Source organism: Passer domesticus, chromosome 15 (assembly GCF_036417665.1).
Source record: "Passer domesticus isolate bPasDom1 chromosome 15, bPasDom1.hap1, whole genome shotgun sequence".
Taxonomy (NCBI): domain Eukaryota; kingdom Metazoa; phylum Chordata; class Aves; order Passeriformes; family Passeridae; genus Passer; species Passer domesticus.
The window spans coordinates 1,199,030-1,214,052 of record NC_087488.1 but is presented as its reverse complement, the minus strand read 5'-3'; the positions used below and the strand labels follow the sequence as shown (position 1 = coordinate 1,214,052).

The window sequence follows — 15,023 nt, the reverse complement described above, 5'->3', positions numbered from 1 at the left end:
CGTGCGTGTCCCCGCTCTGTGTCCCCAGCCCCCGCCCCCGAGCGCTGCCCGCGGAGCGGAGCCCTCACCCCGGCTCCGGTGTGTGCAGCACACCCGGCAGCCTCCGGCGGGGCCGGCATTCAGATCCCGCTGTAAATCAATAGCTGCGCCCTGGCAGCTCTGTTTCCATGCTCCCATGTTATTTTTTTACTCAATCATGGGGAGAATGACTCGGTTTTCCTTCGGCAGTTTTGCTTCTTTTTCCTCCTTTCTTGCTTCCTTTCTCAGGGCGAAGGATGGGGTCAGAGCGAATATTCATTTCCACGGTTCCAGCTCATTGAGAACAATAAGGGCAGTAAACAGAGGGCAGCATTGCTCAGGAATGTGAAGCATTTGCCTGCGGTTTAAAATTACTAATTTTTTTACAGGCAAGATTTATTTTTTTTTTGAGACATTTAAGAACAGGCCAAATTCTGTTTGCCCATATCTCCCTCTCCTCAAGATCTCCCAAACCTTCCCCCTCACCAGGTTTGTTGCAAATTGTCACTAAGTGTGAGGGGTGATGGAAGGCTGTGCGAGCCGGGGGTCCTGGGGCAGCCTGGCCTGGAGCAGGAGTGCAGGGCAGAGACACAGTCACCATCTGGAGCCACGGAACTCCCACCTGGTACTTGAAGATTTTGGAAATGGGCACCAAACAGAAGTGCTGCTGCCTGCACAGAAATGAAAATTAAATGTGTCTGGTGGATTGAGGAGGGCATCACTGGGCATCACTGGTTGTGGTCTGGGCTGTGGGCAGGGGAAATTACAGGACACGCCTGGCCTTCCCAGGGTGCTGCACAGCAAAGGCAGGCTGTGCCCACACAGTGATCTCATGCCGCTCTCAGGGTTGCTGTGCCCATCAGGAGCAAGGTTGGGGGACAGCAGGGCCACCAGCTGCTGGGAGGTAGCAGGGGTGCCCCGAGGTGCCCCAGGAGAACCACAATCAGCTGCTCCTCTCCCTGGTATCCAGCACTTTCCCAGCCAGCTGGGACAATTTCTACCTCCAGCAGAGGAGCAGGCGCTGAGTAGAACTGCGCTCCACCACTGCCCCCAGCCCAGAGCTGCTCCCCACCATTCCCAGTGCCATTCCATCCCTTTTCCCTCACCACCATACACCCTGCAGCTGCTCCTCTTGCAACAGGAGCTGCTCTGGAAAGAACAAAGGGAAGAGATGTCTCACAGCTTCAGAGGGATCATTGCACCTGAGTTTCAGAGCTGCTTAGCTGCCCAGAGCCACAGCTGGTGCCCTGAGCCGTGGGACTTGGCCTGGGGGCACCTGCAGTGTGTGATGTGAAGGCACATGTGCTCTTGCTCAGCTGCACCAGTCCCCACGTCTCAGTCAATTCCTCCCCTCAGAGGGGGCAGGAGGACCAGGAGAGTCAGCTGAGGACATTTGGGCTCACAGCTTCACTTCCGAATGCAACAGAGGAGGGAAACGTTTAATGAGAGCAATTGCTTTCATAGCCCGGCCCCAGCAGACACCCAAGCATCCTGTGTCAGGCTGATTAGCTCCAGATCCACACACGCTGGGTGTGTGGGGATGGCTTCCTCCCACTCCCCGCTCCCGCAGCCGCCCAGCCCCGGGGCTGCCCCCTGCCAGCCTTCCACCCCACATTCCCAAAAGCATTCAGGCTCCACTCGCAGGGAGCAGCTGCGGTTCCCCGCATCTGGATCCTCTTTGTAGATCCAGCTCCCAAGCATCTTGCTGCTCACCCAGAGGCTGAATGGAAACATTTGGGTCCTTTCTCTTTGCTTGCCTTTTCCTCTTTGTGGCCACAAAACCCTCTCTGTGCCTTGTACTATAGCATCAGGACTCACCCTGGGCTTCTCTACCCTATGGGGCATCAGGCAAAGACCATTGCAGATCCTAAACTGGACCCCACAACAGGATCAGCCGAGGCTTAGGGATGGATATCGAGTCCCCTGGATGATGCAGTTTGCTTCCACAAGCCTTTTACAAGAGCTGAACAACTTGAAGAGTCAGAAAGCATGAAGGATTATAGCAAAAAGTCCATAAATCAAGTAAAAAGACATGGACATAAAGCTGGGAAGACATTTGCCTTTTATTGTCTCTTTAGACAGGCTTAGCATTTAAAGGCTTTTATCTCCTTCATGTGACTTTTCAGTTGGGCTCCAAGCCAATAGGTACGTCTTGTCCTTATTCTGCATTAAATTACACCACGGGGACAGGAGCCCGGGGAGCAGATTGCCTGGATGATGCATCCAGTGCATCCATGCCTGCTGCCAGAAAGACTCATCTTGCCTGGGCTCTCCTCCCAGTGGCTGTGGCAGCTCTCCTGCCCTGACAGTCTTAGCCTGTTGTCCAGCCTCAGCTGGTGGGAGGAACTGTTCTATCCACAACTTAGGTGATGCTTTGGAACCAGCCAAAGGGACTGCAGCCTGTCTGGAATTAGTCTGGATTAGATCCATGCCCACTAAATGCCTGGATTGTAGTGCTCAGATTATGGAGAGAAGTCCCAAAATCTCAAGGGTTTGTGCAAACAGTTGGGGAAATCCCAGCTGATGGGCTGGGAGCCCCAAATACCTCCAGGACTCCTAACCACGGTATGGTCTGGACAGAGCAAGCTGCCAGGGTGAAGGAGTGGACTTCTTGCAGGAGAATCCCAGGAAAAAGACTGCCTTGGCCAAAACACCCCCACCAGCCAAGAGGCAGGAGCTTGTGGTGAGCCTGCAGCAGAGGGGAGGGCTGTGATGGAGCGGGAGCAGTCTGGCAAGCAGACCCCTCAGCAGGGTGACTGGCCTGGCTGCGGTGACCCACAGCTTCAGGACAGGCTGTTCGTGCTCCAGAGCTGGGTTTGCTTAATAACAGGCTTTGAATTGAATGTGCTTTTAGCATGGTTCCCTGCTGACACCAAACACTGGCTGTGTGATGAAAGACCTCTGCTCCCCCAGGCCAGCACCCCAGGACTTCCTTCTCCAGACCTTCCTCTGGAAAAGTCACTGTCTCCCACAGAAGTTGCTGGGGACTATCAGGGCACAGGAAGAGTGAAGGTGGCCATTGGACCCCCATCTCACCCATCCCTGCAAGAGCTCTCCCAAAACAGGGTCATGGTCCCCAGAGGATCCCAGCACTATGGATGTGGTCACGAGTGGGGTGTGTAGCCAGGAGTCACCGTGCCAGGAGTCAGGCTGTGGGTGCTTGGTGGGCTGTGTTCCAGCAGATGCCTTCTGCTGCATCCCCTGTGGCCAGGCAGCTGGGGGATGGACAGGAACCTCTGCATCTGCTGGCAGCTGCTCCCCCAGGAGACACACGTGCCTGCCACCCTCTGCTCCCCCAGCTCTCCATCACCTGGGTCTCTCCCATCACACCTGAGAACCCTGAGAATGGGCTCTTGGTGGACCAAGCCTCCTTCCTCTGCAGAACTCACATCTCCCAAGGGCCAAGGGGTCAAAAGCACAGAGGCCAGCACTTGAAAGTAACTGGGCACTCTGGTTTTCCCCCACCATGGGTTTGCAACCTCTGCTGAAATCCAAAGGTTGTTGAGACTGCAAGAACTCAGATGCCCAAGCAGGATTTTTTCTTCCCAAATGTTGTCTTGTGCTTGTAGCAGCAGGTTGCACGTGGGCAGGGGTATAGGGACTGAGGCATGGCTATGGGTAGTAGGTCAGGAGGGAAACTCCCAGCGACTCCCAGCTGAGCTCCCAGTGTCCCCAGAGCAAGGACTACAACATCAAATGGAAGAACAAGCCTCAACACCCTGTTCAAACCAAACATCTGGCTGGACATCAGCTGGAAGGACAGCCCTGGGCTGGCAAGGAGATGCTGCGCTGGGGGCACAGAGAGGAGCACAGGGAAAGGACATGGCATGCAAATGGTTAAAGGTGTCCTTCCCACCCAGCCTATGCTGTGTGCCAATACTCCCAGCCATGTGTTTGAAATCCTTTCTGCTATCTCCTGAAAATATTTACAGTACATGCAGATAAATTAGCTGTAGCGCTTATTACGTCTCCCTGGAAATATATACAGCAGTTAAAGATGTTTAAAAAAAACAGTCGAAAGCCGTCTCTTTACTATATCTGGAAGATATTTCACAGTGCAGGGAATTTACAGGGCTGGGTGGTGGGGAAAGCGCATTTATTTTCACTCGAGTAGAGAAAGTTAAAGGACCCTTCACTTGAGTTTATTTTGATCTCTGCTTGTGAGACAAGGAGCAAGGTTGGCTCGGGAGCGAGTCAGAGCAGCAGGGCGGGGGCGCAGGGCAGGTTGGGGCAGAGTGGGGATGGAGACCAGGAGCCTGGTGGCACCACGAACTTCCTGATGCACGTGGATACGGACCAGCTGCTGCAGGGCATGCTGCCTGCCAGAGCTCCAGCTATTCCTCCAGAGAAAGCAGGTGACACGGAGGCTGGGGACACCAGTGCCAGGTACCCATGGAGGTTCAGAGGACAGGACACCTCTGGTAATCCAGGCTGCCTGGCCCAGGGTGGACAACTCCCCTCTGACCAGGGGGACCTCAGCCACTCTCACTCCTCACAGACCTTCTACCACAAAAGTCATGCCTGTACCCTTGCCCCAAACAGATGCTTCTGAGGGCACCGAAATTGTCCATAGCCCCCACGGTGCCATCACAGAGCAACGTCCTCCCTGCACACATCTCCTCTGCTAAACCAGCCTGAGAAGCCGCTCCCATCCCCAGCGCCAGCCCAAGTCAAGCAGCTCTGCCAGGACAAGGTGATGGGACATCATCACACCCACGGGTTGCTTTGTGAGTTTTTTGTCTGAAGGAGGAAAGTGATAACTGGAATCATCTCCATGCACAACTTTCTTAACAATTTCCAGGTGAAAAACAAGGTGGTCTTTAAACCCGCAGCAGAGGCACAAGTGGTCACACTCATCCCATCTTCACACCTCAAGGCTGACCCTCCCCAGATGTCCTTTCCAGAAACTCACAGATCTTCACACTGGAGTGAAAGAGCTATGGTAAAACATTCCTCTGTCAGCTCCTGTAGTTGATATTGTCATGTCCAGTGAAGGTTCATTGATGCAATCCTTTTCCTCCTGTCTTTTCTGGCTTCTCCCTTGGCTGAAGTTTCTCATGGTGAAGACACCTGCCAGCTCGGAGCCAAAGACCAAGGTCCTCAAATGCACTGGTTGACTCACAGTCACTGACCCAACACGAGATGACAATGTCTTCTGGGCCACTGGCACTGAGATCTGGAATCAAGCTGCTGTCCCTGACGTAAAAGTCTTTGAGAAGCCATTTGCTAATTCCCCTGAGTCACCCGCTCCCTCTGGCTGTTTTGAAATTCATATCTAATGAGTGGTTTTGGTGAAGGAATTCTGCAAAGATGCAAACAATTCCTTTGCCAAAATAAATGGAGCCAGAACTGGGCTTATAAACATATAAATCATTTCTAGTTTTTAGCTTGCAAACAATATACTTGTTTCTTGGTGCAATTTTGGGGAGAGCAGGAGGAGCAGGGTGGGGGGAAAGCCAACTGAAGTTCCCCCCCAAAGGCAGCCCAGGCCTTCCTCAGGGCATAGCATGGGGCACCAGCCACCTTCCAAAAAGCCTCCAGGAGAAAGGAGCTCCAGAAAGTCTTCCAGAAAGTCTCCAGGAGGGAGGAAAATTGGGCTTTCAACCAGCTTTTTTGGTTATTTGCTCTTCAAACAATCATCTGCAGCAAATTAACTTAACCAATTCTTAATTTGCTCTCCAAGTGAGGGCTGACATGTCCTGGTCCAGGCAGGGAGGAGAAACATCCTTGGGGCTGCAGAACATTGCACAGGGGACAGTGTGATCACACTGCACAGGGCTGGCTAAACGTGCCTGCTCTTCTCTGCCTCACAGAGGATTGCTACAGGACAGGAGAAAAATGGTGTAAATCACTGAAAACAGTCAGGCAGAGCACGGCCCTGTATGGCGTGCAGTAGATGGAGCAAACTGGGCTGCAGCTCCCTCTGCCATGCCTCTGACCCCCATGACACTGGTGGGGACACAGGAGACCCTTGGCTTTGGCACCCTATTGCCCAGAAGCTGGGTGGTGGCAAACCTATGCCCTGTGACGGGAGCTGCTCCTATGGAAGAGGTTTGCACCGAGCTCATGCTAACCACATTTTTTCCCAAATAAAGTGTTCTAGCGTGGTCAAATTTGAGCATATTCCAGGAACACAAGATGAAGCTCAGCCTCTCTTCCCTCTCTACTTGCCAAATTGCTTCAAAGACAGAATTTTTAAATGAGAACAAATCCTTTATTTTTTCCCTTTTCCCCATTCTTGGAAAGAGCCATGGTCTCCAGCTGAAATTTCCCCCAAAAATTTAACTGGAGGCTGCAATCCACCCAGCACAAAATTGCCACCCACCCTGGGATGGTCTGGCAAAGCTGGCAGCAGCTGCAGGCAGGGTTTCTCAGCAGGAAGCACTGAACATCCCTAAGAGTCAGGGGCATCTCCACTCCCCACCCTGAGCACATGGAGTCCGTCTGCGGCACGCTCGGAGTGCAGTCACTTTATTTACAGGACACCGAGGATGTGCCTCGCTCTTCCAGGGGCTCTTTCCCCTGTGTTTTTCCCAGGCCTGCGGAAGCCAGGCAGATATCCAAAGCCGTTCCTCACTTTCACAGCAGATAAGCTAATTGTCGGATGTGCCCTTTGAGATAAGCAGAGCCAGGGTTTATGAGGGAACATGTGTTCTTGGGAAAGCTGTCACCCAGCTGCAGTGCAGGTGATAACCCAAGGTCGGGCAGGCTCTCTCCTCAGGGAATCAGGGTGTTCCTCAGCCAAGGGGACTCAGGGGAAGTTGCCTTGGGCCACAGTGTTGTGGTTTTTGAGGGCTCCTCTCCTGCTTCCCTACTTCATTGTTGTTGAGCAGGGAAACTCTGCAGTGCAGAGCACTACCAAGTCCTTGTAGAGAGAGATACTGCTCTTCAGATGCTTTGCAATTCAGCCAAAAGTTTAATGTTATTGAAAACCACAAAAAAAAAATCACAGTGAGGTTGGGCCAGGCTGTTGGTGATGGGGAGCATTCCCTGGCAGGACTGGTGAGTACTGAATCCCTGCCAGAAGCATGAATGGAAGCAGGAGGGTATCTCCCCCCAGTCCCTGAATACCCATGTGGCTCCATCACTGTGGCACTGGCGTGGCCACTGGTCAGCACTGAGGCAAGCCAAGGCACAGAAACCGAGTCTCAGTCCAGAAAGAGCTGAGCAAGAGGAAGCTGTGGGTACCCTGCAGACTGCAGGCTCCTCTTCTCTAGCCAAAAACCTCCAGAGGGGGCCTGCCACCCACACAGCCTTCAGACCAGGTCTGGGGCCAGATTTCCCAAGTTTCACAGAAATGTGGAGAGCAGGGACCCCTTAGAGGCCCTTTCACCTGTCCCAGCCTGCCCTGACTGCCGCCAGCCTGTCTGGGAGCAGCCAGGTCCTCAGCTCTCAGAGGGGGATGGCAGAAGCTGCCGTGGCACAGCAAGGGTCACCCCCATGTGAGCCATGTGCCAGCAATGCTGTGCTGGAAGCTGTGCTGCCCAAGCGACTTCCACCAAAATCTCTCCCACACAGTCTTCCGTGTCATGTGGAGAGAGCTGCCATGCTCCTCCGGGGCCACCGTCACGTGCCAGGTGTGAAAGGCACACGGGAGTTGTGAGCCAGCATGTCCCCAGGGCCACAGGGTGCTTGGAGGGTGTGTGGGAGAAGGCTGCGGGAGGAGACCTGCTTCTCTGCCCCTCAGAGAGACTGACCCACTGCCTGGCCCTGCCTGCCCAGACACCAGCCCTGCTGCCCTGACCAGGATCTCCCAGCCTGACTGTGGCTGGGAATGATCCCCCCAGCATGGCTCCCAGCACTGGGGATGTTCTGTCCCATCTGGCTCCCAGCGCTGGGATGGTCCATCCAGACCAGCTCCCGGCACTGAGGATGCTCAGTTCAGCTCAGATCACTGTGGATGCTCACTCTGGCTTCCAGCACTGGAGATGCTCCATCCCGGCCAGTTCCCAGCACTAGGAATGCTCCATCTGGTCCAGTTCACAGCACTGGGGATTCTCCATGCAGCCCAGCTCCCAGAGCCACCACCCACAGCTGCACCTGCAGGACCTGACAGCAAAGGCCCCACACCTTGTGATCCCGCCGTGCCCCTCCCCGGAGCTGCGGCCAGGCCATGCCCCCCCCGCGGGTGAGCCACCCTCGCTCCACTGTCCCTTCCTCCCTGCCTTGAGCAGCCATCACTCACCAGGCTTTGATTACGGCCACAAAGGAGCCTTGGAGGAGCCACGGGAAGCTGGAGGGAGGCAGGCAGATGATGAAAGAGCTGTCAAATGGGATTAAACAGTAACCGTCTCCTACACTGCTGGGCAGCAGGAAGGGGGACAGATTGTACCGGATTGTAATGCAGGAGCCCTCCCGCTGCCCGAGCCTGCCAGCACCGGCCCCCATGGGCTGCAGCTGCCGTGCCGGCCAGCGGGACAGCGGGACGGCAGGACAGAGGGGCAGAGGGACAGCGGGACAGAGGGGCAGAGGGACAGAGGGACGGAGGGACAGGGGTCGGAGGGACAGAGGGACACAGGGACAGTGGGACAGAGGGACAGAGGGACACAGGGACAGAGGGGCAGAGGGACAGAGGGACGGAGGGACAGAGGGACGGAGGGACAGGGGGACAGAGGGACAGAGGGACACAGGGACACAGGGACAGTGGGACAGAGGGACACAGGGACAGAGGGACAGAGGGGCAGAGGGACAGAGGGGCAGAGGGGCAGAGGGACAGAGGGACACAGGGACAACGGGACAGAGGGGCACAGGGACAGAGGGACAGCGGGACAGAGGGGCAGAGGGACAGAGGGACAGAGGGACAGAGGGGCAGAGGGGCAGGGGGACAGAGGGACAGAGGGACACAAGGGACAGAGGGGCAGAGGGACACAGGGACACAGGGACAGAGGAACACAAAGGACAGAGGGGCAGAGGGACAGCAGGGCAGAGGGACAGAGGGACACAGGGACAGAGGGGCAGAGGGACAGCAGGGCAGAGGGACAGAGGGACACAGAGACAGAGGGGCAGAGGGACAGAGGGGCAGAGGGGCAGGCAGCCCTGGCGGGCGGTGGCGCTGGGCAATGCCCGGCAGAGAGCACCCACATCCACAGTGACACCCCTCAGGTCTGGCTGAGACCCCCACTCCGTTGTTCTCTCGTGAGCTAAGGAAGCCACACGGAGTTCCCAGACACAGAGAGCCCCCGGGGCTTTGGATGGAGGCTCTGCCCACCCCCAAGCTGCAGCTGGTGGTGTCCTCCATCCCCACCAGCACCTGTTGCTGCCAGCATGGCCCTGGTCTCTCCTACCAGCCAGGTCCCAGGGGGCAGATGGTCTGGCAGGTGACACCTCACTTGAAGTGTGCTTCTTATCAGCCCTTGGATAGAAACTCCCTTTTTCCTTGCCTCGCCTTCAGGCAGAGGATCCCAGAGGTGGGGAAGGGGTAGGCAGATGTTTTCTCCCAGTAGAGTGACACACCAGAGCTGTCCAGGGAATTTCTGCAGCTCCCCAGTGCTGGGTGATGCTCATCCCAGCCTGCAGAGCCCCGGGGGCAGGATGGACACGGGATTCTGCCCATCCACACATCCTCCTGCCAAGCCCCAGCAGCACAGCAAGGAGCTCAGGAGGTTCCACAAACTCTGCAGCTGTCCCATGCATGGACATCTTCTGGCTTTCCCAGGGGTGCATGGCATCAGGACCTCAGCACTTAGTTGATGAAACACCAGGGTGCTGGCAGGTCTCCTGGAATGCTGAGCCACACTGCTGGCCATGTCCTGGTGCTCCCACCCCTCCATTCTCTGTTGCTGCTCTGGTTCTACCTTTACCCCAGGACTGAGTGGCATGTGTGGGTTTGAGGTGCTGGAACCCCAGTGGGGATGCTGTTGTCCAAGGTCCCCAAAAAGCCACTCATTCTGGATCTAAAGACCAGTGTTGCTGGGCTGTCCAGGCATGGGAACAGGTCAGGGGTCCAGCAAACTCATTCCCACCAAAACTGGGTCTGCCCTGGCCTGGACAAGTATCTCCTTCTTCCTTCTGCATCTCCCAAATTTTGGGTGCTCCAGCACCACCAGGGCTGCTTTTCACCCCCAGTGGGTGATACAGGAGGGTAGACCTTTCCCTCCTGTGCATGGAGCCCACTCTGGATGTGCTGGGGTGGGCACTGCAAGCTTGTCTCCCCACAGGCAAGGGACAGGCAGGGAGCCCGATCCTTGTCCTTCCAAGCCCCCAGGCAGCAAAGCCCTTGGGATCCCCCATCACCCCACTGCCTCCCCCCCCCAGCCCCGTGTGGGAGCCCCAGCTGGGAGCTCTCAGGCAGACCCCTTCCACCCCCCTCGAGCACCAAGTCCTCACCACCCACTCTGACAGCAGCAGCCCCAGTTTCTCACAGCACCCTCTTTTCTGAGCCATTCGTCATGGCCCCCAGCACAAAAGCCAAGGAGAGAAAGAGACAAGGAGTAGGAAAAGGAAGGAAGATTTAAAAAAAAAAAAAATAAAGAAAGGGAGCAAGAAGGAAATAAAGAGGGAGGACAAGGCGTGAAAAGAGCCAGGTCTGTCGCCGAGAGGGGAGGAGGGGAAATTATGAAATAAATGAAGCACCTCAGCAGTTCGGGGACACTGGAAGACAGCCCGACCGCGGCTGAATTTTAAATGCCTGCCACACAATCGGTCCCATTTTGCGAAGAGAGGAAACTGTGTCCAAATACCCTCATGTTTATTCATGAGGAGCCTCGCTGGCCCCTCCCACCCTATTGTCTGGGGGTATTTATTTGGGGGCATCTGTCTGGCCCGATGAATGGCAGAGGGGTAATAAATGGGCTGGTGGGGCCGGGGAGGGGAACAGGCGCAGCCGAGCCGGGCGGTGGGCTGCCCTGCCTCCCAACCCCCTTCCCACTCCTCCTCTCAGCCCCCTGCCACCTGGGGGGCGTTCTGCCCCCCGCACTGTCCCCAGCCCCCAGGGACAGCAGGCAGGGCTGCCCAAAGACCCGGGGCTGCCCGGGGCTGGCAGGCTGGACGGGCAGTCGGGTGTGCTGGAGCTGTGGACTGCTGCAGGCCAGGGCAGTGGTGGGTGGCCATCCCCAGGGTGCCAGCAGCAAGGCCAGACAGGACACAGGGCACGGTGTGCCACTGGGAGTGGCTGTGCAGGATGGGCTTGCAGGGGACTTGCCTTGCCTGGCCGGGGACAGTGACAGGCAGTGCCATGGGCAGTGACAAAGGGCAGGCAGCCCCCAGGGACAGGCAGGAGTGGCTTGTGGAAAGGAGGTTCTGATTCATCCACACAGAAGGGCTCATCGGGGACAGTGAGGAGACCTGAATCCCGTGTCTGCAGGGCCAGCCACCCTCTCCCACCTCTCCTGCTGGCAAGGAGCAGCTTCCTCTGGTGGAAACACCTCATCTTCCCATGGTGGGACATGTTCTTCATGGGGAGCAAGGAGCTGCTCATCTTCCAAACTCACTTTGGTCATGTCAAGGGGCTCAGGCACTTTGAAGCCTGGAACCAGGACACTGGGATGTCCTGGGGATGTGGGGGCCCACATGCTGCCAGCCTGGCTCCCTGGGAAGCACATCACAGCAGAGGAACCCAGCAGCACTCCTGCAAGTGGGGCTGGTGTGGTGTGGGGGCAGGGTGGCTGAGCTAGTGCAGGCAGCTTGGCTTTACCCATCCCCTTGTGCTGAGGGAGCTGTGTCCATCCTAACCCGCAGCCATGGAGGACACAGGAGTGACACTCATTTGGAAAGTCATTACAAGATCACCCCTTTGGAAGCTGGAGCTCATCAAATTCAACCTTGAAATAGAAGCTACAGCCTGGCAGCTGCCGAGATGGCAAGAAAAGGAGGGGCTCTTGATGGCATAAGAGACAGTGCAGACAGTGCATGCTATCACCCAGATGCTGGCAGAGGTGACGTGATGCCAGGAGCAGACCAGGGCTGCTCAATAGCCACCTTCACGTCAGCAGCAAGAGCCCACATAGATCCTCCTGCCCAGGCACCAGGCAGCTGGGGATGGTTGGGAGATAGGCGGGCAGGGATCATCAGCCTGGCCAGCAGCTCAGGGAGCAGATGGTGCCATGGCAGGGGAGCACAAACCCCTCCCCACGTGGGCCAGGAGCCAGGGTCATGGTGCGGCTCCCCACCAGCACCCACAGGCTCTGTTGGGACAGGGCGGCAGCCAGGGAACAGGCTCCCACACCCACCATGCCACTCAAAACACAGGTGCCCTCAGTCCTGCCAGCACTGTGTGGGCACACCCCAAGCGCTGGGTGGGAGGAGGGCACTGGAGCCGTGTCTGCCACCATCCTCAGCGCTGGTACAAGCTAGCTCAGCAGTTTGCTTGCAAGCTGTATCTGGGGAAGTATTTTTGGAAGGGCATTAAATCATTGGCATAGGAGTCACCCCGCAGCCATGTAAGCCCAGGCACAGCTGCCAGCTGCACTTCCCTGATCTCTCCCATTCTCAAACCTTGGCAGAAAGCTCCCCTGCAGTCGCAGCTGGTAGTCACCAGATCACTTTGGATCCTGCCTCCCCTCCTCCCCACATCCTCGCCCCTGTGCCAGCTTGTATCCCACTTGAGACAAAGCCTCCAGCAAGTTTTGGGGCTATGCAGGCTCCACGCAGGTGCCTCTGGCATAAGTCCCCCTGGGACAGTCACACCAGGGAGCAGATGTCCATGAGGCTGGGTGAGGGATGTGCCCCCGCCTCTTGGGATGGCACTAGAGACAGACCAGCCAGATGCTGCTGAGGATCCTACTTCCACTAATGTGATTAAACATTTGTAACCATCATTCCCATGACTCTGCTCCTAGATCTTCACCTCCTGGTTGGGGTGACACTACACAGCCTGAGAGGAAAGGCAGGAGAAGCTGGAGGGAAAATAAATGTGTGGGAAGATCAGTTCGTGCTTCAGCCCAGCAAAATCAAACACCTTTTGAACCAAAGTGGGAATAGGGAAGTGATGTGATGAGCTGGAAGCCTCCAAAATCCCATCTCCTCTCCACTCAGGTGCCACAGAAGAAAAGATGGGGAAAATTACCGTGGGTGAGAGAAGATGGTGACCAAACAGGCTCCTCACCAACTCGCCTGCCAGCCAGCCCACATTCCTATGCCTCTGGCAGTGTTTTCCAAGCACTCTATGTTTTGGAGACCTCACTCCCTACTAATGAGATGCTTCCTAGGTTGTAATTCGGACAAGTTGGCTTTGGTTGCGAGAAACTAGAAGGAAAATCCTCCCAGCCTTTCAGGCTTCTGTAATTGGATGCAAATTGCTTGGTAAATATCTGCAGCCAAAAACCCCTGCGGCCAAGGAGCAAGGAGGGAATGCTGAGCTCCAGAGGAGATGGATGGCTTCTACCACAGGGTGAGCTTTCTGGCACGCATGCTTAGCTCTTCATGACAAAGGGAGAAAGCTGGGGGGCACATCCCCAGCCAGCACGGGCTTTGCCTCACGGAGGTGCTGACAGGTTGGACAGCACATGTGCAGGAGGCTGTGATCCTCCCACCTCCTGTGGCTGCCAGCCCTGCACCCTGCAGGGCCTGCAGGATGATGCAGGCACTGACCCAGCTGGAGGGACACTCCTCGGGCTGGAGGCAGGGAGAGCAGGAGGGAAGAGACATGGGAACAGAGTGTCACACAGGCACTGCCTTGTCTATCATGTGCTGTTTGGGCAGTGGGGGTGTCTCCTGAACCGTAGAGCCACTTGAGTTAGAGGAGGCCCAGCCGGACTTGAGGCACAGCCTGGCCCAGGGCCACAACAGCTGCCAGCAGCCCCTCACAGAGCACCTCACTGCAAGTGATGGGTTCATCTCTGATGCTGCATCCAAGCCTCAGGGATGCCCTGTCCTCCTTCCATGGCCATGGGATGCAGGATAGTGTCCAGGCTGGGCTCCACATGCCCTTGAGGAGAGAGAATAGCCACGAGCAGTATTGGTCCCCACTGTTGCCCACCACTGATGGGGAAGCCCATCCTGTTCTGCACTGATCTAGCCATTCCTTGGCCACTCACCCATCTGCCATCACTCAGCATATGCTGACGGTGGAAGAAGCAACTTGGACAGCCCAGCATGATGCACAGATACTGTGCAAATTCTGCACACGTGGAGAGCTGTGAGCTCCTCCCCGTCCAGACACCGACACATGCGGTAAGATCCTCGGCTACACAAACTTGCTTCTGGGGAAATATTTAATCAGGCAGGGGAAACAGCCCCAGATGCCCAAACTCACTAACAGACTGATGCAAACATTGAGCGAGACACCCAGAGCCCACAACGTGTGCATACACACAGCCGGACACATCCGTACACAATACCTCATTAAACATGGGCAGTGTACAGCCCCAGATTAGGACTGGCTGGGCTGTGGGCACCCAGCCAGCCTGGGACAAGGGTTCAACTTCAGCTTTGACAAGTCCTGAAGTCTCACAAGCTGTTCTCATGGGATTCCAACAGCCTGGGCACAGAGGGGCAGCCCCAGACTGGAGCAGGGGGCAGAAATGCTCATGCAGTCCTGGAAGCAGATTCTGATCCCTGAGCCTGTGGTGAGTGTCCCTGGAGATGCCCCATCCCTGGCAGTGCTCGAGGTCAGGTCGGACAGAAAGATTTCAAGGAGCACGGACCAGATGTTCTTTAAAGAAGTGGGCAAAAGCACTCTCCGATGCTATGACCTAGAGATGGACTTCGGTGCAGTGTGGGTCCCGCTCGTGGGACCGTGGTGGGAGCAGACATCGGGACGGGGGACGCGCATCCTTCCCGGGCCGGGACCCCGCGGCTGCGGCAGCAGGTCCCCGCGACCCCCGTCCCAGGGCCTTTGCTGCCACCTCTCCGCGCTGCCTGGAAGGACAGCCCGGCCCCGGGGGATGCACGGCCAGGTCCCGACCCCGGCCCCGACCCCCGAGGGATGCCCTGGCCCCGGGGGTCACAACCCTTCCGTTCCCAAAAGTCGCTCCTTGCCCTCACACCCTGACCCTTCCGTGTCAGCAAGGTCAGCCCTCGTGGGCTCCAGCACGGAGGAACTCCGAGGAACCTGTGAGGTGCCTCCC

At 56.7% G+C, this 15,023-nt stretch overlaps 1 protein-coding gene and 1 long non-coding RNA gene across 2 annotated transcripts in view; both read right to left on the bottom strand.

Annotated features, from left to right (window-relative positions):
- Nucleotides 1-15,023, bottom strand: part of LOC135281452 (uncharacterized) — a 77,220-nt gene that overhangs the window by 5,690 nt on the left and 56,507 nt on the right. The gene's annotated exons all lie outside the window — the stretch shown is intronic.
- Nucleotides 8,285-15,023, bottom strand: part of LOC135281451 (uncharacterized) — a 59,794-nt gene continuing 53,055 nt past the window's right edge. Inside the window, exon 4 of the mRNA XM_064390307.1 lies at nt 8,285-14,648. Coding sequence (XP_064246377.1) covers nt 8,285-9,256 — 972 coding nt within the window. The 5' untranslated portion in view covers nt 9,257-14,648. The remainder of the gene's footprint in view (nt 14,649-15,023) is intronic.